Source organism: Engraulis encrasicolus, chromosome 1, assembly GCF_034702125.1.
Source record: "Engraulis encrasicolus isolate BLACKSEA-1 chromosome 1, IST_EnEncr_1.0, whole genome shotgun sequence".
NCBI lineage: Eukaryota > Metazoa > Chordata > Actinopteri > Clupeiformes > Engraulidae > Engraulis > Engraulis encrasicolus.
This window is the reverse complement of record NC_085857.1, coordinates 6,097,000-6,118,940: the sequence shown is the minus strand read 5'-3', so window position 1 is coordinate 6,118,940 and position 21,941 is coordinate 6,097,000. Positions and strand designations below refer to the sequence as shown.

General features: G+C 43.4%; 1 protein-coding gene across 1 annotated transcript in view; it reads right to left on the bottom strand.

The window, feature by feature from the left end:
• Window positions 1-21,941, bottom strand: part of LOC134446627 (transcription activator BRG1) — a 45,426-nt gene that overhangs the window by 9,431 nt on the left and 14,054 nt on the right. The window contains exons 9-28 of the mRNA XM_063195937.1: window positions 21,709-21,879; window positions 21,064-21,111; window positions 19,714-19,844; window positions 18,460-18,514; window positions 17,496-17,617; window positions 16,983-17,130; window positions 13,861-14,024; window positions 13,246-13,312; window positions 12,627-12,737; window positions 10,654-10,722; window positions 9,544-9,717; window positions 7,959-8,072; window positions 7,246-7,353; window positions 6,427-6,513; window positions 6,133-6,179; window positions 5,354-5,520; window positions 3,699-3,862; window positions 2,756-2,983; window positions 1,383-1,505; window positions 879-1,097 (exon numbers count right to left, since the gene is read on the bottom strand). Of these exons, the coding sequence (XP_063052007.1) occupies window positions 879-1,097; window positions 1,383-1,505; window positions 2,756-2,983; window positions 3,699-3,862; window positions 5,354-5,520; window positions 6,133-6,179; window positions 6,427-6,513; window positions 7,246-7,353; window positions 7,959-8,072; window positions 9,544-9,717; window positions 10,654-10,722; window positions 12,627-12,737; window positions 13,246-13,312; window positions 13,861-14,024; window positions 16,983-17,130; window positions 17,496-17,617; window positions 18,460-18,514; window positions 19,714-19,844; window positions 21,064-21,111; window positions 21,709-21,879 (2,517 nt within the window). The remainder of the gene's footprint in view (window positions 1-878; window positions 1,098-1,382; window positions 1,506-2,755; window positions 2,984-3,698; window positions 3,863-5,353; window positions 5,521-6,132; window positions 6,180-6,426; window positions 6,514-7,245; window positions 7,354-7,958; window positions 8,073-9,543; window positions 9,718-10,653; window positions 10,723-12,626; window positions 12,738-13,245; window positions 13,313-13,860; window positions 14,025-16,982; window positions 17,131-17,495; window positions 17,618-18,459; window positions 18,515-19,713; window positions 19,845-21,063; window positions 21,112-21,708; window positions 21,880-21,941) is intronic.

Sequence of the window (21,941 nt, the reverse complement as noted above, 5' to 3'; positions counted from 1 at the left end):
ATTGTAGCACTCTGTGTTACCCTTCAGTCCAGAAAACAACCCCATGATATGATGTGATAGTACTTACAAGCTACAAATAATCATCAATATTTTGTAATATTATTTTATAATGTTGGCAAATGTGAAAAAAATATTAAATTAATAATTAATTAAATTAAATTGTGGGGTTTATCACACAAATATTGTGCTAAGAACCGAATCATGAGTTGAGAGTATCGTTACAGCCCTATTGGAAAGCTGCAAAGTGTTTGTGTACCTTGAGCCACTGCTTGAGTATATCATTAAAGTGTTTGTGTACCTTGAGTCACTGCTTGAGTATATCATTAAAGTGTTTCTGTACCTTGAGCCACTGCTTGAGCATATCGTTAAAGTGTTGTTTTGTACCTTGAGCCACTGCTTGAGTATATCGTTAAAGTGTTACTGCCACTGCTTGAGTATATCGTTTAAGTGTTTGTGTACCTTGAGCTACTGCTTGAGTATATCGTTAAAGTGTTTCTGTACCTTGAGTCACTGCTTGTCGGAGATTATCATTATTATTATTATTATTATTATTTCTGTACCTTCCATTGCTTCTCGGAGAGCGAATTGTGAGTTGAGTATACTGTATCGTTAAAGTGTTTTAGTACCTTGAGCCACTGCTTCAGTATATCATTAAAGTGTTTTAGTACCTTGAGCCACTGCTTGAGTATATCATTAAAGTGTTTTAGTACCTTGAGCCACTGCTTTAGTATATCATTAAAGTGTTTTAGTACCTTGAGCCACTGCTTTAGTATATCATTAAAGTGTTTTAGTACCTTGAGCCACTGCTTCAGTATATCATTAAAGTGTTTTAGTACCTTGAGCCACTGCTTTAGTATATCATTAAAGTGTTTTAGTACCTTGAGCCACTGTTTGTCGGAGAGCGTGTCGCTGTAGTCCACCTCCCGTCGCTGGCGTGAGCCGCGTCCAAACATCTTCTCCTCCTCCTCCTCGTAGGTCAGCTGCTCCACCTCCGCGTCATCCTTCAGGATCCAGGAGGGCAGCTCGTCCTCCTCCATCAGGCGGGGGCGCCGCTTGGGGTTACGCGCCTCCTCACGCCGACGGTCCAGGTCCATACGCTGGAGGGAGCGATGAGGGGGAGCAAGAAGCAACGTGGGGAGAGGTGGTGGAAGAGAGAATGAAACGACATGAAAGTTGCCTCACATGGAAATCTTTTCAAGTTCTGAAAAAATAGCTCATTACATAACAAATAAATAATAATAATAATAATAACAACAATAACAATAATAATAAAAAAAAGCTGAGCATCAGAGAAAGATAAATTGTTTTGCGGATTAAGCCTCAAATGTTCCAAATTTGTTCTTTCAAAAAAAATGTTTGAAGAAGACAAACTAGACAGTCACCATGAAGTGGTCGAACTCGTCTTCACTCCGGGCGATCATCTGGTTCAGTGTCTCGTCGTCGGGGACTTCATCTTCCTCCTGCTCATGAGTAGTGAAAGACGTCACGCCACTTTTTTTGTGCTCCTATGATTTGTTTTTTTAGTAGGAAAGATGAACTACAAATTTCAACCTGTTCAAAAACAGGTAAAATTCTTGACACAACACGTTATCAAACAACTTTGGCATAATTGTGATGTGTTCACAGTTCCAAACCTCGTCCTAAACAGTAGCATATACAGTACAGTGTAAATGTGTTCATAGCTCCAAACCTCGTCCTAAACAGTAGCATATACAGTACAGTGTAAATGTGTTCATGTTTCCAACCTCGTCCTAAACAGTAGCATATACAGTACAGTGTAAATGTGTTCATGTTTCCAAACCAGCGGCATGTAGATGTGTAGATGTGTAGCATAGACAGTAGCATGTAGATTTATTCATGTAGATGTGTTCATGTTTCCAAACCTCGTCCTAAACAGCGGCATGTAGATGTGTAGCATAGCGTAGCATAGACAGTAGCATGTAGATGTATTCATGTAGATGTGTTCATGTTTCCAAACCTCGTCCTAAACAGCGGCATGTAGATGTGTAGCATAGCGTAGCATAGACAGTAGCATGTAGATGTATTCATGTAGATGTGTTCATGTTTCCAAACCTCGTCCTAAACAGTGGCATGTAGATGTGTAGCATAGCGTAGCATAGACAGTAGCATGTAGATGTATTCATGTAGATGTGTTCATGTTTCCAAACCTCGTCCTAAACCGAAGCATGTAGATGTGTAGCATACCATAGCATTGACAGTAGCATGTAGATGTATTCATGTTTCCAACCTCGTCCTAAACAGAAGCATGTAGATGTGTAGCATAGCATAGCATTGACAGTAGCATGTAGATGTATTAGCAGTAGCATGTATGCGTGTTCATAGCTCCAAACGTCGTCTTGTTCCTCGTGCTCCAGAATGGCCTGCAGGAAGGCGCGTCGCTCGTGGCTGGAGGACTTCTGGTCGAACATCTAATCTAATCTAATCTAAATCTATTAGCATTAGAGATGTACAGGATCCAATATCCGGTTCCGGATCCGGCAGCATGTAGCATGTAGATGTGTATGTGTATGCGTATGCGTGTTCATAGCTCCAAACCTCGTCTTGCTCCTCGTGCTCCAGAATGGCCTGCAGGAAGGCGCGTCGCTCGTGGCTGGAGGACTTCTGGTCGAACATCTAATCTAATCTAATCTAAATCTATTAGCATTAGAGATGTACAGGATCCAAGATCCGGTTCCGGATCCGGCAGCATGTAGCATTTAGATGTGTATGTGTATGCGTGTTCATAGCTCCAAACCTCGTCTTGCTCCTCGTGCTCCAGAATGGCCTGCAGGAAGGCGCGTCGCTCGTGGCTGGAGGACTTCTGGTCGAACATGCCCGCCTCGATCACCTTCTGGTCCACGTTCAGCTTGTACTTGGCGGCCGCCAGGATCTTCTCCTCCACGCTGTTGACGGTGCAGAGACGCAGCACGCGCACCTCGTTCTGCTGCCCGATGCGGTGGGCTCTGTCCTGGGCCTGCAAGTCCTGGAGGGAGAAAACAAATAAAGGAGAAATGTTATGGGCATAATATAATATGGTAGCCTCTCGAACCAAGTTTTAAACACGCTCAACTCAACAAAAGTTAAAAGCAACTGGGTGCTCATTCCGCAAGACATACATTTACACACCTTATAACAGAGTATTTTATTCATTTACAAGCAACTTGTTAATGTTTGATAAATATAAAATATTAACATAGCATTTCCTAGTCATTTACAAACGTTTGTTAATGTTTTGTTCATCAATAGTTAATTATTTATTAAGTCTTTATAATGCTTTTTTGCATCCATTATTCTAAAGTGTTACCGACACACAAAATAAAGCACACAGGACAGCACTCGTAGTTGTATACTTTACTGCCCGGCTTTATTTTGCATATGGCAGCCCCCCCACCATTCCTTTTATTCTTTCTTTCTTTTAAAAACGTATGTGGGACAGCGGAAAATAAACCTGGACTCTGAGTTACATTAGCCGTCTAAATGTGCTATAAAAAACATAACTACCTGGGGTCGCGGTGGATCAATGAGCCAAGACGCCATACCATTACCTCAGCAACCTGGGTTCGATTCCGGTCCGAGGTCCCTTGCCGATCCTTCCCCTTTCTGTCTCTCCCACTCGTTTCCTGCCACACTCTCACAGTCCTTCCCTAAATAAAGGCATAAAAGCCCAAAAATATACATAAAAACTAAAACATAAGTACCTGATGTGGGTTCCAGTCGCTGTCAAAGATGACCACGGTGTCGGCTGACTGCAGGTTGAGGCCCAAGCCCCCGGCTCTGGTGCTCAGCAGGAAGACAAAATACTCTGACTCCGCAGCGTTAAAGGTCTTCAGCAGCATGCCGCGATCCTCAGCCTTCGTGGTTCCTATACACATGGAGTAGAGAATGACTATCCATTCCATTACACTTCGCTAATGCTTTTATCCAAAACGACTAACAGATATTTTTTACAGGGTACTTGTTACAGTCCATGGAACAGTGTGGGGGTGGGGTTAGATTACTCGCTCAAGTGCACTTCAGCCATGGACTGCTGAGTTGTAGGGAGAGGTAAGTGTCGCAGAGATTCAAACCTGTCACCCTCTTATTTAAAGACCATCTCCCTAACCATTAGACCACATCAGAAGAAGAAGGTGACCATAAACAGATCATGTCCATGGATGGACAGGGTTCGGTAAATTAAGGATGTTTAAGGAAACTTTCTAATGTAAATTGAGGACATTCAAATGATCTTTTTGTCAATATATTGAGATCATTTGAAATTCTCATATCTCAATATAGCAATTTATTGTGCTTCACCGTTTAAGGTCAATGTTTTGTTGTTTGAATTTGGTAAAGACTAATCAGGTTACATTTACCAAGTACTGATTGTCCTGATGCTACATTAAATCAAATAATTAAAAAGATGCATACAAATGCCATAGTCTTTGTCTAAGCCTTTGGCTTAGTGTTTTGGAAAGATTCAGTCTCAAGATTCAGTAAATGTATTGCCATGTCAACAAAGTTGATAGAATTTTGTTCTGGCACATTTACAACATCAAGGCATACAGTGGACAAAAAAACACAACGCATAAAAAACAGGACAGCCACGGATACAAGGACGCAGAGAGTGAAGGGCTGCCAGAACTCAGACACCACACATCAGACAATGTCTGAATAGATTGAATAGAAGAGACCTCTCTGTATGCCAAGAGGGCATTTCAAAAGGTAGAAGCGCCTGCCTCGCCATTGCTAGAAGCGCATGCCTCGAACTATGCCTCGCTATTGGCAGATGACACTGATGATTTCCAAAAAATGTACAAAACCCTCCTGGAATCCAATATGAACTGAAGTAAAGTGATTTCTTTGGCCATAAATGCCCACAAACGGCCATCCTAAGCAGCCCAATTGGGCGGGAAGCAGCCCAAACTAGCAACATTGCTCACCAGTGGTGTCAACAATGATCGATTCGGCGATCCGAATCGATGCGGGGCATGGACGATCCAGAATCGATCCGGCAAGTTCCAGAATCGATCCGGCATTTTTTTTTAAGTTTCAATTACTTCCATGGATATTTCGGGAGCAAATGAATGTTAAATGAAATAAAAGCACTTCAAAACATTGCAAGACTGATACAGACTGATACAGAAAACAGCCAATGAATTGTTGCTCAGTATCTGACTACTTGTATTGCCTCATCATGACTGATTAAACATTTGCTTTGCTTTCAGTAGAAATGTAATGCATTGCAATGCATTGTACTATTGAAGCGGATCGGATCAGATCGGAAAACACATAGAATCGAATCGAATCGAAACCTCCCGAATCGTGATCGAATCGGATCGTGAGGGCAGTGCCGATCCACACCACTATTGCTCACCATCGAGGCGCAGGTACTTGAAGTTGCGGTAGGTGAAGTAGTCCTCCATGATGTTCATGAGCGAGGTCATCTGGCAGAAGAGCAGCACCTTGTGGTTGGTGGCCCGCAGCTTGGGCAGGATGCGATCCAGCAACTCAAACTTCCCAGAGGCCCGGTACAGGTCAGGGCTAGAGAGAGAGTAGAGCAGAGTAGAGTAGAGTAGAGTAGAGTAGAGTAGAGTAGAGTAGAGTGGAGTAGAGTAGAGTAGAGTAGAGTAGAGTAGAGTAGAGTAGAGTAGAGTAGAGTAGAGCAGAGCAGAGCAGAGTAGAGCAGAGCAGAGCAGAGTAGAGTAGAGTAGAGTAGAGTAGAGTAGAGTAGAGTGGAGTGGAGTGGAGTAGAGTAGAGTAGAGTAGATTAGAGTATAATTTACTGAGGCCCGGTACAGGTCAGGGCTGCACGCACCAGACACAGGAACAGAGCACCCTTGATTTTCACATATTTGCAGCATTTCCAATTATTACACATGAATGTGCGTATCATTTTCTTCTCAGTGTGTTCAGTACTTAGATTTACATTATAAATAACTGGAAGTGAACTGTACCATTAGCATCAAGCCACAACTGATTTTTGCACTCTGGAGAATTTTACATTCATTTTAAAGTGCTTTATCAGTACACGCAATTTCGTGAAATAAGGTGGACTACTCCTTTAAGGGTAGGAGAACAGGACAGGTTGCTGATTTTTACACTTGAAATTCTAAGTAAATGTAGCTTCTAGTAAATGGTGAAACCCATGCTTACCCTTGGACAAATCCCCCTGAGAAGCCCAAGTGCTCTGAGAATGATTCCTAGAAAAGTAGAGATTAAAATGCAAATATTATACTGAACGAAAGGAAACATTGACATGAGACTTTGAGAGGATATTTGGTATGTTAAGAATGTATTACTCTAGAGTAGACTGTATGTTAAGTTTGTCATTTTTGCTGGGTAAAGCAAAAAAGTAATGTTCTCTTTGGTGAGAATTGTGCGGTTGGTATTGAGCCCTCAAGAATGAATGCCCATTGGTGTGAAATATTGTGTCAAAGTTAAGCGCACCTCAATCTGCTGGAACATGTAGGGATGGTTGCAGATCTTTCTCAGCTGCACGATGGTGTTCATCAGAGCTTTGGTGCCTCCTCTACCCTGCAAGACAAGAGAATACATATATAAAGTATGTCTCGTACAAATTGAACCATAGTCAGGAATTACAGCTCCAGGCCACTTTATTAGAATAGCATGAGATAGCAAAGCATGAAGGATGTCTGGGCTTCCATAACTCCCATGTACTATTTTTGCCATTGACTTCAATGTTAAACACATCATGGCAGTTATTAAGACAGAGAGAGTACCAACCAAGTGTTGAACGTTGCATGATATGTAGATAGTACCAAATTTCAACTGATTTGATGTGACCTGAATTTTGCTGAAGAAAATTGTGATTTTATCACAATATTCTAATGTTGTGAATTAACCAATTTATGTTTTTTTTTTAGTTGGAAGGCCAAAATATGTAAAAACAAACAATTGAATGATTGGAATAGTTAAAAAAAAACTGGGCCATGATTCTATAATACATGACAGTTTAACATTATTGATGGAATTATGGAAATAAATCATCTTTTTCACACTATTCTAATAAAGTGGCCTGGAGCTGTATATAGCACATATAATCACTATGCTAGATATAACAGTGTTAGTTCTAAACAAGCATGGACACACAACCAGAAGGGGAGAGAGAGAGAGAGAGAGAGAGAGAGAGAGAGAGAGAGAGAGAGAGAGAGAGAGAGAGAGAGAGAGAGAGAGAGAGAGACAGAGAGACAGAGAGAGAGACAGAGAGAGTCAAGATGGACAAGAAGACAAAATCATCTGTCTCACCTTCTTGTCCTTCTCTGAGCCGTCGGTCAGCAGCACTCCTTTGGCCTGCATGTGGCGATACAGCACCCTCTGCAGGGCTGACATGTCACACTTTATAACATACTCCACCTGACACAAGGGACAAGGAGACAAGGGAAGGAGGAAGTTAAAGGTGCACTGTGTAGGATGGTTGTCAGAGTAGGTATTGCAACTGTGCTGCTCATTGAACATGTGCTGTCTATTGCCAAATGTGACCTTTACATGCACATTTTCTTTTATATATAAACCAATACTTGCTAGTATAACCAAAGTACAGTAAGTTTTGCAGCTAAAAATGTCTATTTCTGGAAATTCAAAATGGCAGGCATGGACAAGATTCCCCTTTTCATGTATGAAAAGTGGCATCACATGACAAGGGGCTGCCATGGCCTATTGGTTAGAGAGTCGGTCTTTCAATCTGGGGGTTGCAGGTTCGAATCCCCCCTGACCTCTCCCTACATCTCCATCCATGGCTGAAATGCCCATGAGCAATGCCCCAGGGACTGTAACCAATACCCTGACAAATAATAATAACTGTAAGTCGCTTTGATTGAAATGAAAGCGTCAACTAAGTGTAATGTAATGTAATCTATGTATCAGGCGTTACCTTCTCAGGGAGCTGGGCTACTCTACTAAAAGGTGTTTGCTGGTTACCTTCTCTGGCAGCTGGGCCTCTAGAGGGCGCTACTGGTTACCTTCTCTGGCAGCTGGGCCTCCACTTCCTTCTTCAGCCTCCTGAGCAGGAAGGGGCGGAGCACCTTGTGTAGACGCCGGATGATGAGAATGGTCTCCTCCTCATTCAGGTCCACCTGCATGACACCAAAAGACATTTTTTTTTTTCGCACAATTTAAGCCTGGCTCAAACTACACTGATATGACATTTTTTTATTTATTTTTTTAAAGTTCAGAACCCGGTATGAACACGGTGGTTTGCAGGTAAGCGTTATAGTCGTTATGTAACTGGTGCGGGAACGTTGCCTGATTATCATAGACCTGTAATCGCGATTCGAAGGTGTTGCGTCACTAGGAGGGCGCAGCCTGGCTAGCGGGAACAGGCATTGGCACCGTTCTGAAGGGGGCGTTGAACCACTGCTCGGAGGTGCTGAGTGTGTGTGTGTGCGCGTGCATGCGTGTGTGTGTCCATTAAAACTTCTCCCCAGTCATGGCGGATGGGGCGTTGAACCACTGCTCGAGGGTTCTGTGTGTGTGTGTGTGTGTGTGTGTGTGTGTGTGTGTGTGTGTGTGTGTGTGTGTGTGTGTGTGTGTGTGTGTGTGTGTGTGTGTGTGTGTGTGTGTGTGTACCTTCTCCCCGGTCATGGCGAAGGGGGCGTTGAACCACTGCTCGAGGGTTCTGTGTGTGTGTGTGTGTGTGTGTGTGTGTGTGTGTGTGTGTGCGTGTGTGTGTATCCTATATACCTTCTCCCCGGTCATGGCAAATGGGGCGTTGAACCACTGCTCAAGGGTTCTGTGTGTGTGTGTGTGTGTGTGTGTGTGTGTGTGTGTGTGTGTGTGTGTGTGTGTGTGTGTGTGTGTGTGTGTGTGTGTGTGTGTGTGTGTGTGTGTGTGTGTACCTTCTCCCCGGTCATGGCGAAGGGGGCGTTGAACCACTGCTCGAGGGTTCTGTGTGTGTGTGTGTGTGTGTGTGTGTGTGTGTGTGTGTGTACCTTCTCCCCGGTCATGGCGAAGGGGGCGTTGAACCACTGCTCGAGGGTTCTGTGTGTGTGTGTGTGTGTGTGTGTGTGTGTGTGTGTGTGTGTGTGTGTGTGTGTGTGTGTGTGTGTGTGTGTGTGTGTGTGTGTGTGTGTGTGTACCTTCTCCCCGGTCATGGCGAAGGGGGCGTTGAACCACTGCTCGAGGGTTCTGTGTGTGTGTGTGTGTGTGTGTGTATCCTATATACCTTCTCTCCGGTAATGGCAAATGGGGCGTTGAACCACTGCTCAAGGGTTCTGTGTGTGTGTGTGTGTGTGTGTGTGTGTGTGTGTGTGTGTATCTTATATACCTTCTCCCCGGTCATGGCGAAGGGGGCGTTAAACCACTGCTCGAGGGTTCTGTGTGTGTGTGTGTGTGTGTGTGTGTGTGTGTGTGTGTGTGTGTGTGTATCTTATATACCTTCTCCCCGGTCATGGCGAAGGGCGCGTTGAACCACTGCTCGAAGGTGCTGTGTGTGTGTGTGTGTGTGTACCTTCTCGCCGGTCATGGCGAAGGGGGCGTTGAACCACTGCTCAAAGGTGTTGTGTGTGTGTGTGTGTGTGTGTGTGTGTGTGTGTGTATCTTATATACCTTCTCCCCGGTCATGGCGAAGGGGGCGTTGAACCACTGCTCGAAGGTGCTGCAGCTCTTGAAGATGGTGGGCAGCAGGAAGTTGAGCAGGGCCCAGAGTTCCGGAAGCTTGTTCTGCAGGGGGGTCCCCGTCAGGAGCACACGGCGCGGGGCCAGGTAGTGCGTGTTCAGCACCTGCGCAGGGACGTAAACCAGACATTACATTACACTACACTACATTACATTACATTACACTACATTACATTACACTACATTACATTACACTACATTACATTACACTACACTACATTACATTACATTACACTACATTACATTACATTACATTACACTACACTACATTACATTACACTACATTACATTACATTACACTACATTACATTACATTACATTACATTACACTACATTACATTACATTACATTACATTACACTACATTACATTACATTACATTAGACCACATTACATTACACTACATTACATTACACTACATTATATTACACTACATTACACAACATTACATTACATTACATTACACTACACCACATTACATTACATTACACTACACTACACTACACTACATTACACCACATTACATTACACTACATTACATTACACTACACTACACTACATTAAATTACATTATATTACATTACATTACATTACATTACAGTTCATTTAGCTGTCGCTTTTATTCAGAGCGAGTTACATTTACTATTTTTCAGGGTATTGATTACAGTCCCTGGAGCAATGTGGGGTTAGGTGCCTTGCTCAAGGGCACTTCAGCCATGGATGGAGATGTAGGGAGAGGTCAGGGGGGATTCAAACCTGCAACCCCTAGATTGAAAGACCAACTCTCTAACCACTAGGCCATGGCTGCCCACTTTTCACACATAACACATACTGCGTGCTGTACATTTAGAAGTCTTCGGTCAAAGTCTTAACATTGTTTTCATTCATCACGGTCGTAAGGATATATGGGGGTGGCGTATACAGACGGAATTCATCATTGTTGATCATATATCGCTTTTCATCTTCGATAAAATTTTACATTTCTGAGAGAAAAATACAGAGGACATGACCTCTGTGTCCTCTGGTAGTGACGGCCATGTACCTGTGTCAGCTTGCAGTGGTGGTTCTTCATGCGGTGGCCCTCGTCTACGATCATGTACTTCCAGCGGATCTGTGGTTAGTACAAGCACGTGCACGCGCACACAAAGAAAAGAGGCAGGCAGGCACACACACCAACGCACGCACGCACGCACGCACACACACATTGCCACATGCATACAAAAACACAGTCGTGCACACACAGGTACACACACAAAGAAACATTCTCACCATAAAGGCCATCAGGTGCAGCACTATTGTCGCCACATAACTTGTAGCTTAAAGGGGTATGCCACTATTTTGGGGCTTAATACAGTTAAAATCGTTGGACAGGGTTTATAAAGATGGTAAAGTGTCTTATTTTTCATGTAAGCCGTTCTCTTGCTTTAAGACAAGTTAAAAGAGGGAACATGTCACTAAGCTAGTAAAAGTCAATGGATCCGTGTAGCATGCTACATGCTAGAGTGAGGCATTGACTTTCACTAGCTTAGCTACATACTCCCTCTTTTAACTTGTCTTAAAGCAAGACAACGCTTAACATGAAATATAAGACACTTCACCACCTTTATAAACCCCGGCCAACGATTTTAACTGTATTAAGCCCCAAAATAGTGGTATACCCCTTTAAGCTACACTTAACTTGTATTTCTTGTATGCCAAGTAATAATTAAAGCAAATAACGGCAAAAGTAATCATAAAAAAAGATACAAATGCAATGTAAGGGGAAGGAGGCTCACTGTGGCTCTGGACTGCAACCTGAGGCCAATTCCCGCCCTGTGATACGGTACATTTGGTGACCACCTACCTGGACTCTATCAGTAGCCAAAGCGCAAATGAATACATGTGACAGGCTAGTGGATGCAAGGGGCAGGGGGACCGCGACCGACCGCAACACGACCGCGCACACACCGCTCTCACCACTAGCGTATATCCAACGCACCTGCGAGAGAGCACTGACATGCAATAGAAGGGACTTTAGGACCCTCGAGTGGAGGAGGGGGTGTCAAGAGTAAGATGCCTGTAACTCTTGGATACAAGTCAGACTACTTCCTACTAGGGATGCAAATGATCGATTAATTCAACTTACGATTAATTGATAAGCGCCATTTACCCCTCAAAAAAAAAAAAAAAAAGCCCCTACTAAATCGAAAAATTCAAATTAAAAAGTGACATAAAATGCTCCATTTAAATGGTAGGGGATGGACAGTAGGATGCAGTCTGACTTGCACTCACGAATGACAGAGAATAGAGAGAACATGAGGCCATTATTGGGCAGCTGTCTGGGCAGGTTCTTTAGGCTGCACACCTAGATAAGTTAGCTGGAACTACTCTAACGGTAGGGACACATAGACGCGAATTTGGCCAAGCGAAGCTAACTTCGCCACTTACTCCTATGAGAGAGGGGAAGGCAAGCGAAAGCAAGCGAACAGGAGCGAAGCAAAGCGAAACTATTAAAGAAAGTTTAATGTTATGCAAATGAGGAGCGAATCCGCCTGCCGCGGCCCAATCAAATCAACAACATAACTGTTCCATTCCATTTGATTCACTGCGACGACCTGATGACGGTTGAATTTCGCCTCTCTTTGCTTCGCTCGCTTCGCCTCCTATGTGTCCCTACAGTAAGAGGTAAACCTCTTTATCAAAAAAACCCTTTAAATCTAGTATTTGAATGAAAAATCCACAAGGCTAATATACCTTAACTCACTTCCTGGAATAACCCCCTAGTGATCTTACGGCACACAACTGGACTGAGTTGCCAATAACAGGAATTGTAGGGATATTTGTCGATGTCTTTGTGTGTGTGTGTGTGCTAATATGTGTGTGTGTGTGTGTGTGTGTGTGTGTGTGTGTGTGTGTGTGTGTGTGTGTGTGTGTGTGTGTGTGTGTGTGTGTGTGTGTGTGTGTGTGTGTGTGTGTGTGTGTGTGTGTGTGTGTGTGTGTGTAGATATGTGTGTGTACTTGAGTGAGGTTCGTTACCTTGGCCAAGATTTGCTTGTCTTTGATAATATACTCATACGTGGTCAGCAGCACATTAAACTTGCCACCGCGCAGCATCGGGACGAAGTCTTTTCTCGCAGTTCGAGATCCCTAAAAAAGACAAAACATGGCAACCATACGTGTTACTCACCTACAAAGCACAATAACCAAGAGCATTGATGCTTAGTTCCAGCTCTTGCATAAGGTTCAAACAACACATGTTGTATACAGGACTTAAAATCTACTTTCTAAGTATGCTTTTTTTTCTAAAATACTTTTCAATTCTGGGGGGGGGATTTCTCGAAACCAAAGTTGCTTACTACATTAGCTACTTTGTTGTTTTCAATGCATTTTCCCATTGGCAACTACCGAAGTTGCTAACAGGCTAACAACTTCTCTTTTGAGAAATGCAGCCCTGCTGTGGTTTATCAATACAGCTCCAAAGCGATATACTCTCGGCCCTGCCGTGGCTCAAACGGTTAGGGCACTACACTGTTAAACCGGGGACCCGGGTTCGATTCCCAACCCGGGGTCATTTCCCGATCCTCCCCACTCTCCCGCTGCCTCTCTTCACTGTCTAGTCCAAATAAAGTTGAAAAAAAAACCAAATCACTCTTGCCTTGTAGGAGACTTTCACCACAGACGGCGCCCACTTGTCAAACTCATATACCCAGTTGGAGAGAGTCCTGTCAAGCAAAAAAAAAAAAAACTTTTTGAAAACCCAGGTGAGAGGCTCCATCAAAACCAAGCAGCATGCACTGCCCTCTAGTGGACAGTAGTCTGAAGTGCAGGCCAGCAACTTTGTGACGTAACCCCCAGACAGATTTCTTAACACAGTCAAGTGGCAGTGAATGGCTCTTCTGAAACATGTACAATGAGACAATAGCAAGGGTTTCAGGACTGCATGACACATCTCTATGTGGGTAACCGATGGGAGTTTGAGGTACAGTTCATTTTCTACTGGAACAAGTTCAAAGTTCAGTTCACACATTTCAAAAGGAGCTATTCCTCATTCCTAGTTCCTAATTGCTTATAGTTAACAGTTCGGTCATAGTTCCAAAAATAATGTATGAAAAGTGCAATTTTCCCAGTTATAACGAAAACTTAGAATGTGATGGTGGTGGTATTAGTGAAAAGGGTAACATTAGTGAGTGGGCAGCATGAATTCTAGAGAGAAACTATTAAAATATTACACAGGGCTCCTTTAAGGTCCGTAGCCTATGTGAGTACTCACGAGAGGGGCACTATGATGAGGAAGGGCCCGTTGATGCGCTTGTACTCCATGAGGTAGGTGATGAGGGCGATGGTCTGGATGGTCTTGCCCAGACCCATCTCATCAGCCAGGATCCCGTTCAGGTTGTTATTGTACAGGGACACCAGCCACTCCAGACCCTGGATCTGGACCAGGTGCAAATGAAGTGGAGAGCTTTGTTTCAAAATGAATTCTTTTGGATACATTTTGGATCGTTTCGGGAAATTGACATGTTTACATTGGGCATTGCATTGCATTTGTATATGTTTTAAAAGTATGTTCTTAAAAAGAACGCACAGTTGAAAGCACATCTGGACAGTCATGTACAATAATAAAATGCCTAAGTCAAACAATGGTGTCTGTCTATTCCACATTTAATATGACATGACCTACCCTTGATTTAAGGGCACCTCAATCCTGCTGAAGACCCGGGGTAGACTCTAAGGCATGTTGAGCGTGTGCGTTTTTGTGTGTGACCTCTACTTAACCCTGTGCTAATGTGCTTTAAAAAAAAACAAAAAACGGGACTCACTAGTTTGACGCCGTGTCGCCTAGGATGGGCGGGATTTGGGTCGTGCGGATGGGCGGGATTTGGGTCGTGCGTACTCGTGCACGAGAGCTGAGGCCGGTTATCTTATGCCTCGTTTGCAATAACGGGACCGACTCAAAGCAACTGCGAGCAAACTTAAAACTCTAATGCCTCTAAAGCCTCTTTTGCAATAACGGGACCTGGACTCAAAGCAACTGTGAGCTTCTTGTAGCCTAAAGATCTTGTCAAGATAAAGTTGCATCGGCGGAGGCTATATGCAATGTGCTGGTAGTAGCCTACATTGCATTTGACCAAATAATGTACACGTTGGCCACCTAACCTACAAAAATAATAATTTAGCTTAATTCACAAACTGCTTCTAATACGCTATGCCTCGTTTGCAATAATGGGACCTTGACTCAAAGCAACTGCGATCTAATTCCCAAACTTAGAACACCTGTTGCATCAGGGTGTCATTTGCAAAGTTACTTTAATGTGTTGTTAAAATAACTAATAGGTCCACTGGTTCATTAGATGTGTAGGCCTACTACTTCAACTGAAAACACGTAGCCTACCAGTTCTGCACCGTGGGGCAGCTGTCACTCTGAATGACGTAAGGCGCAAGTACAGCCCTACCGGACGACACGGCGTCAAACTAGTGAGTACCATAAAAAAACACCTAACCCCACTTGCCAGTCCCTATTGTTCTGTATATTTCCTGTGCACTTTGTATAGGCAAATGTTGTATGCCAATTATGTCCTCGATTGTAAGTCGATTTGGATAAAAGCATCTGCCAATGTAATGTAAATAAACTCCCCAAAACACTACCTAAACCCAGAGGCATGGAAGTAAGAGTTGGGCTAATCACATTGACCTTTGTTTTCCATATTCACACAAAGATGGCGGCTCATGGAGCCTTTGACACACATATCGCCATGGACATACTGTAGTTCCAATGTAGTTCTAAGAACACAGTCAAACACAGAATGTGCAGTAAAGGGTGTGGTGGTTCTGTGTTAGTCTTCAGCAACAAGGAAGCCGGGGCCTAGAATAATTTGAATCTATTCCCATTGGCAACTAGAAGGGAAATACTATATGTGAGGATCTCTCACACCCCTTACAGCAAGCATATGAGTTGTTGCCCTCAGGTAGGAGGTTAAGGATGCCTTCATTTAAGACAAACAGAGCCCGTCGATCATTTATACCTACTAGTATATCCATGTTAAATAAGACAACTGTAACTTAGACTGAATAGCACATTGCACTTTGGTACTGAATAACTGCACTTTACTGTGTTTAAGTTGGGTTTTTTTGTCAACCTGTCTTCTTGTCCTATAGAGGGAGGGGGGGTTGTGTTTGTCTATTGTGTTTTTGTTTATTGTAATGTCTTTGTAATTGTATCAGATGCACTGAAAATGGCACAGAACAATTTTCCGAAAGGACAAATAAACAATCAATCAATCTATCTATCTATCTATCTATCTATCTATCTATCTATCTATCTATCTATCTATCTATCTATCTATCTATCTATCTATCTATCTATCTATCTATCTATCTATCTATCTATCTATCTATCTATCTATCTATCTATCAATCAATCAATCAATCAATCAATCAATCAATCAATCAATCAATCAATCTATCTATCTATCTATCTATCTATCTATCTATCTATCTATCTATCTATCTATCTATCTATCTATCTATCTATCTATCTAACCAAGCTGCTAACTGGCTAGCCACTATGCTTTCGAGAAACGCACTCCCGAACTCCATGGCTCTGCTTAAAAACAACTACGACGTGGTCTGAGAGTGTGCTGCTGACCTGGTAGTGTTTGAGTGTGGTGCTGACCTGGTAGTGTTTGAGCTGTTTGAGAGTGTGGTGCTGCTGACCTGGTAGTGTTTGAGAGTGTGGTGCTGCTGACCTGGTAGTGTTTGAGAGTGTGGTGCTGCTGACCTGGTAGTGTTTGAGCTGTTTGAGTGTGGTGCTGACCTGGTAGTGTTTGAGCTGTTTGAGAGTGTGCTGCTGACCTGGTAGTGATTGAGCTGTTTGAGAGTGTGGTGCTGCTGACCTGGTAGTGATTGAGCTGTTTGAGAGTGTGCTGCTGACCTGGTAGTGTTTGAGAGTGTGGTGCTGCTGACCTGGTAGTGATTGAGCTGTTTGAGAGTGTGCTCCTGACCTGGTAGTGATTGAGCTGTTTGAGAGTGTGGTGCTGCTGACCTGGTAGTGATTGAGCTGTTTGAGAGTGTGCTCCTGACCTGGTAGTGTTTGAGCTGTTTGAGAGTGTGGTGCTGCTGACCTGGTAGTGTTTGAGAGTGTGGTGCTGCTGACCTGGTAGTGTTTGAGAGTGTGCTGCTGCTGACCTGGTAGTGTTTGAGCTGTTTGAGAGTGTGCTGCTGACCTGGTAGTGTTTGAGCTGTTTGAGAGTGTGGTGCTGACCTGGTAGTGTTTGAGAGTGTGGTGCTGCTGACCTGGTAGTGTTTGAGAATGTGGTGGTGCTGACCTGGTAGTGTTTGAGAGTGTGCTGCTGACCTGGTAGTGTTTGAGCTGTTTGAGAGTGTGCTGCTGACCTGGTAGTGTTTGAGCTGGCCGTTGACGAGCAGAGAGGACTGCCTGTCCACCTTCTCGGTGACGGCATGCGCCACGGCGTAGTAGGACTGCAAGCCGCGCGCAAAGGCAGCGCTACCGTACTCGTCATCCACATCCTGCTTGGCCTCCCTGCAGCGCAAGACCAAACATGTACTTAGCATTTAAAGTGATACTGTCCCATTTTTGGAGATTAGGCTTATTTTACACCTCCCCTTGAGTTAGATAATAAGGTTTTACTGTTCTCCTGTACTTTCAACCATTCTCTGGATATGGCGGTGCAAATTTTACCTCCAAGCTAGCAGTTAACATTGAGTCCTATGAGACCAGCTGGCGGCTAACTGGTCTCATCGAGTTCACATTGAACTTTCCTTAATTCCTAATTGTGACGTCTTTACATGATGCTTTCAAAGTGGAATTTAAGGGCTTTAAGGGTGTTTTTAGGAAATGCAAATGTGGCAAAACAACTTGAAAAGACGCTTTCTCTCATCTCTTACTCGATGATGTGTCGTACGTCCACCTCGGACACGTCTTCCCCTTCAGGATCGGTGATCTTCTTCTTCTCCTCCGTGGAGGACGGGGTCTGGGAGGAGGACTGAGGCTGCTCTTCCTCCTCCTCCTGCACAAATAAACCACAAAATATCAGATCGCTGAGGACAGAATAAAAGTGATGATACGCAGGGAAACTTTTTGAGCTACGTGCCCTGGCAACGGCTTTGTAGGATGATGCTTAGACTGTTCATAACATAACATTTCTATCAACAGAACTTAGATTAGCCGTAGACAACTTTTTTGAACCATATCAGAAAATGAATAGCCAATCATGATGTTGACAGGCAACATTGCACAAGAAGTTACCCTGTGTATCATTACCTAAAGGTTTGTGTTCACCAAGAGCGACCTATTCGCTACCGAAACGTTGGAAGTTATCATTTCCCTATGGTGGGTCGGCAAATAAAGTGACCCAAGCCAATTTGCCAGGAGTGAAGTGGCCTGGGCGACAGAGTGAATTTTCAGCGATTGAAAGTCAACTAATGTTAAGGTAATGAGCTATGTCACGCTTCTGCGAGGCACCCTTTCAATTCATGAAAAATGTCAAGGCACCCCAAACCAACAAGCTGTAATATGGCATCGCATCCGATACCACACAAGCTTAGAAAAGTACTCACAACCTACCTTCGAAGTTGCAGCTTACTGGGGCGACCTAAATGTACTTTATTGTGCCTAAATGGCAGATGAAAGATTACACTGACTAAGCATTAATTTATTAATTTAGACAAATACCGGTATGTATTATATTAGCCTAGCCTACATAATTTATTCATCAGCCACGTTTCCGTGGCACCCCCTTAGGGGGGCCTGCGGCACCCCGGTTGAGAAACACTGTACTAGACACACCGTGAGAGTTTCTATATCACCGCACACAAGTTACATTTCAGTCGTCTGGCCTTTTTCACTTGCCTCTTCTGCCTCTGATCCAGTATCCTCACTGTCTGACCTGGGAGCCACTTCATAGCTGAGAGAGAGAGAGAGAGAGAGAGAGAGAGAGAGAGAGAGAGAGAGAGAGAGAGAGAGAGAGAGAGAGAGCGATAAAGTCAAGTCAAAGTTAAAAGTTAAAAGCTAAAAGAATTTTAAAAACAACAGATAACCAGAGTGCTGGTCAAGCAGGTAAGGAGGACTGGAGGACACCATGACGAGTACAAATGTAAAACAACATGACTTGAGGCTGCCATAAAAACACTAAGACAACACGATAGGGCTGCTCGATTATGAGAAAAATCAATATCACGATTATTTAAATCAATATTGATATCACATTGATATCACACTGTTGCTCCGTGTTACTCCCCATGAGTCACTTTTCATTGCTGCTATGCTTTTTTTTAAAACATGGACAGTATTGCTGACCTCTGTCTTATTTTGGGTACTGTTCTTACTCTTTTATTATAAGGCCCTTTAAAGTGACCTTGAGTATCTTGAAAGGCACTCCAAATAAAATGTATTATTATGTTGTGATAAGGGTAGAGGCATTACAATTACAAATTGGCTGGACTTATACATTAGTATGATCTCTTTTACTGTGCCCTTTAAAGTGACCTTGAGTATCTTGAAAGGCACTCCAAATAAAATGTATTATGTTGTGATAAGGTTTGTCTTATTTTGATTACTGTCCTACTACTTATTTAACGACAATATTATTATGCCCTGTGAAGTGTCCTTGAGCATCTTGAAAGACACTCCAAATAAAATGTAATATTAACACTCTTGTCCCACCGCTCTCTTTCATACCAAGTACAATGGGGTGATATAGGGATGATAACATATGGGATGAAATGAGATGAATTAGATTTATCAGAAATAAATTCTGTAATTAATTAGATTATTTTTTTGATCGCCTAACTAACTAATTGCTGTTTGTTGTGCTAAGGGTCGAGTCCTCCTCACCAGGGGTTCATCTCCAGCCAGGTCTCCAGTATGATCTCTCTTACTGTGCCCTTTAAAGTGACCTTGAGTATCTTGAGAGGCACTCCAAATATAATGTATTATTATGTTGTGAATGTGATAAGGGTAGAGGCATTACAATTACAAATTGGCTGGACTTATCCTTTAGTATGATCTCTTTTATCATGCCCTTTAAAGTGACCTTGAGTATCTTGAGAGGCCCTCCAAATAAAGTGTATTATTATGTTGTGATAAGGGTCGAGTCCTCCTCACCCGGGGTTCATCTCTAGCCAGGTCTCCAGCTGGCCGGCCTTGGGGGCCTCCACCCCCGTCAGGGTCTTGCCGCTGTCCACGTGGATCACCTTCACCGGCAGGTCACTCATCTGACTCGTCTCATCCAGTGGCTGCACAGTACACACACCACAACAACTCAACTTCAATTCATTAGGGACCATGTGTAATTGGCTGTACACACACCACAACAACTCAACTCTATTTCCATCTATTAAAGGTGCACAGTGTAAGATTTATTTTCCTGTGTAAGGTTTCTTTCCAGAATTCATTCTGCCCATTCATTAATGTAACCTTTTTCATGACTACTTAAAACCACCTTCAAATTCTAACTATTCATTAATGTGGAAAAATTGCATTCAGAATTTCCAGAAATAGCCATTTTTAGCTGCAAAACTTCCTATACTTAAGCCATACTAGTAAATATTAGTTTATTACTTAGTTAATTCATAAAAAGATCAGATTTGGCAATAGGAGGCACACTCATCTGACTCGTCTCATCCAGGGGCTGCACACACAGCACAACTCAATTTCAATTCATTAGGGACCATGTACAATTAAAACATTAAAGGGGTATGCCACTATTTTGGGGCTAAATACAGTTAAAATCCTTGGCCAGGATTTATAAAGGTGGTAAAGTGCCTTATTTTTCATGTAAGCCGTTGTCTTGCTTTAAGACAAGTTAAAAGAGGGAGCATGTCGCTAAGCTAGTGAAAGTCAATGGATCCGTGTAGCATGTAGCCTGTTGCCATTTCAAGTATTGTACCAGATTTACCCTCAGGTTAATTTACTGTGTCAGTGCGGACACGGCATCCCATAATGATACTATGTCACAAAATCTGGTGCATATTCTAAGAAAGCTCTGTAAAATAACCATCATGGGAAACTCATCCTATGGAATTTGGTGAAGATGTAAAGTCAAGATGTAAACGTGGGGTCAGCTCTATGTTCCCACAGCCCATTGGTCCCACAGCTTATTCTTGCTGCTCCATGTTCCCACATTTTTTAAAGAAATTATACAAATATAGGCCCTATTTTCCACAACTCTATGTTCCCACATTTCTGAGTAAACTAAGAGAACATGCCTGTCTCCCTGCCATGGGACATAGGGCCTAAATTTGAATAAATTCTTAGAAATGTGGGAACATGGGCCAGTAGGTATAAGCTGTGGGATCAATGGGCTGTGGGACCAATGGGCCTAAACATTTATTTTAAAAGTCTTAGTGATGTGGGACCAATGGGCTGTGGGAACATAGACACGCTCCCGTACACTTGTCAATGTTGCTTTGATCCAGTTTCCCCGAACAGCAGCGTGCTCCTGTGTAAACTCACCTCTCCATCCGGGCCCACTCCTCCTGTCTGGCCCTCAGCGTTCTCCACCTGCTCACACAGAGTCAAAGCCACAGGAGAATAAGGCACAAACAAGACGGAAGAATTAGCAACAAACAGGAATCGCTACTTTTGTTTAATTTTGAAAAAAATAAAGTCCAAAACATAGAAGTACATTATCACAGATGAAGATCTTGGCTGTGCAGCAATTCTGACATAGTGGCATGCCAATTTGTTACACACAACAAAAAATACAACATATAATATATTATGTATTTAACATTTAAACATGCCTCCGCATAACCGGACAAATAGACCAGCCGCAACGCGATTCAAGCGACAGAGAATCGCTTCTGTGCAGCAAGAGTGATACGAGCGATTGAAGCGACTAGCGTATGTCCAGGCAAAGCATTCAAACATTCCCATTGGCTGTGGTCACTGACCTCTATACAGTCATTGGCTGTCGCGGCTGGTCGCCGAACCGCATCATAGAAAGTTGAAAGGATTTCAACTTCAAACTGTCGCTCTCGGCGTGTGAATCGCACTAGTCTCCAGAATCGTTTTTGTCGAGCGACTCAATACAAAGTCAATTACCTCCGTCGCTCGCTTCGCTCTTGTCGCGGTAGGTGTATTTGTGTGGTAACTCACCGGCTTCTTCTTCTTCTTCTTCTTCTTCTCCTTGAGGGCCTGCACGGCCTTGTGGGCGCGCACCAGCTCGGTCAGGTTGGCCACGTACTCGTCCGTCTGCTGCAGCAGGTAGGCCAGCCGCTTGTCCTTCTTCTGGTCAATCAGCTTACGGTAGCCCTCCTCGTCCTCCGCCTAGAGTATGAAGAGGGGAATAGGTATCAGTCGTCTGCAGTGTGTGTGTGTGTATGTGTGTG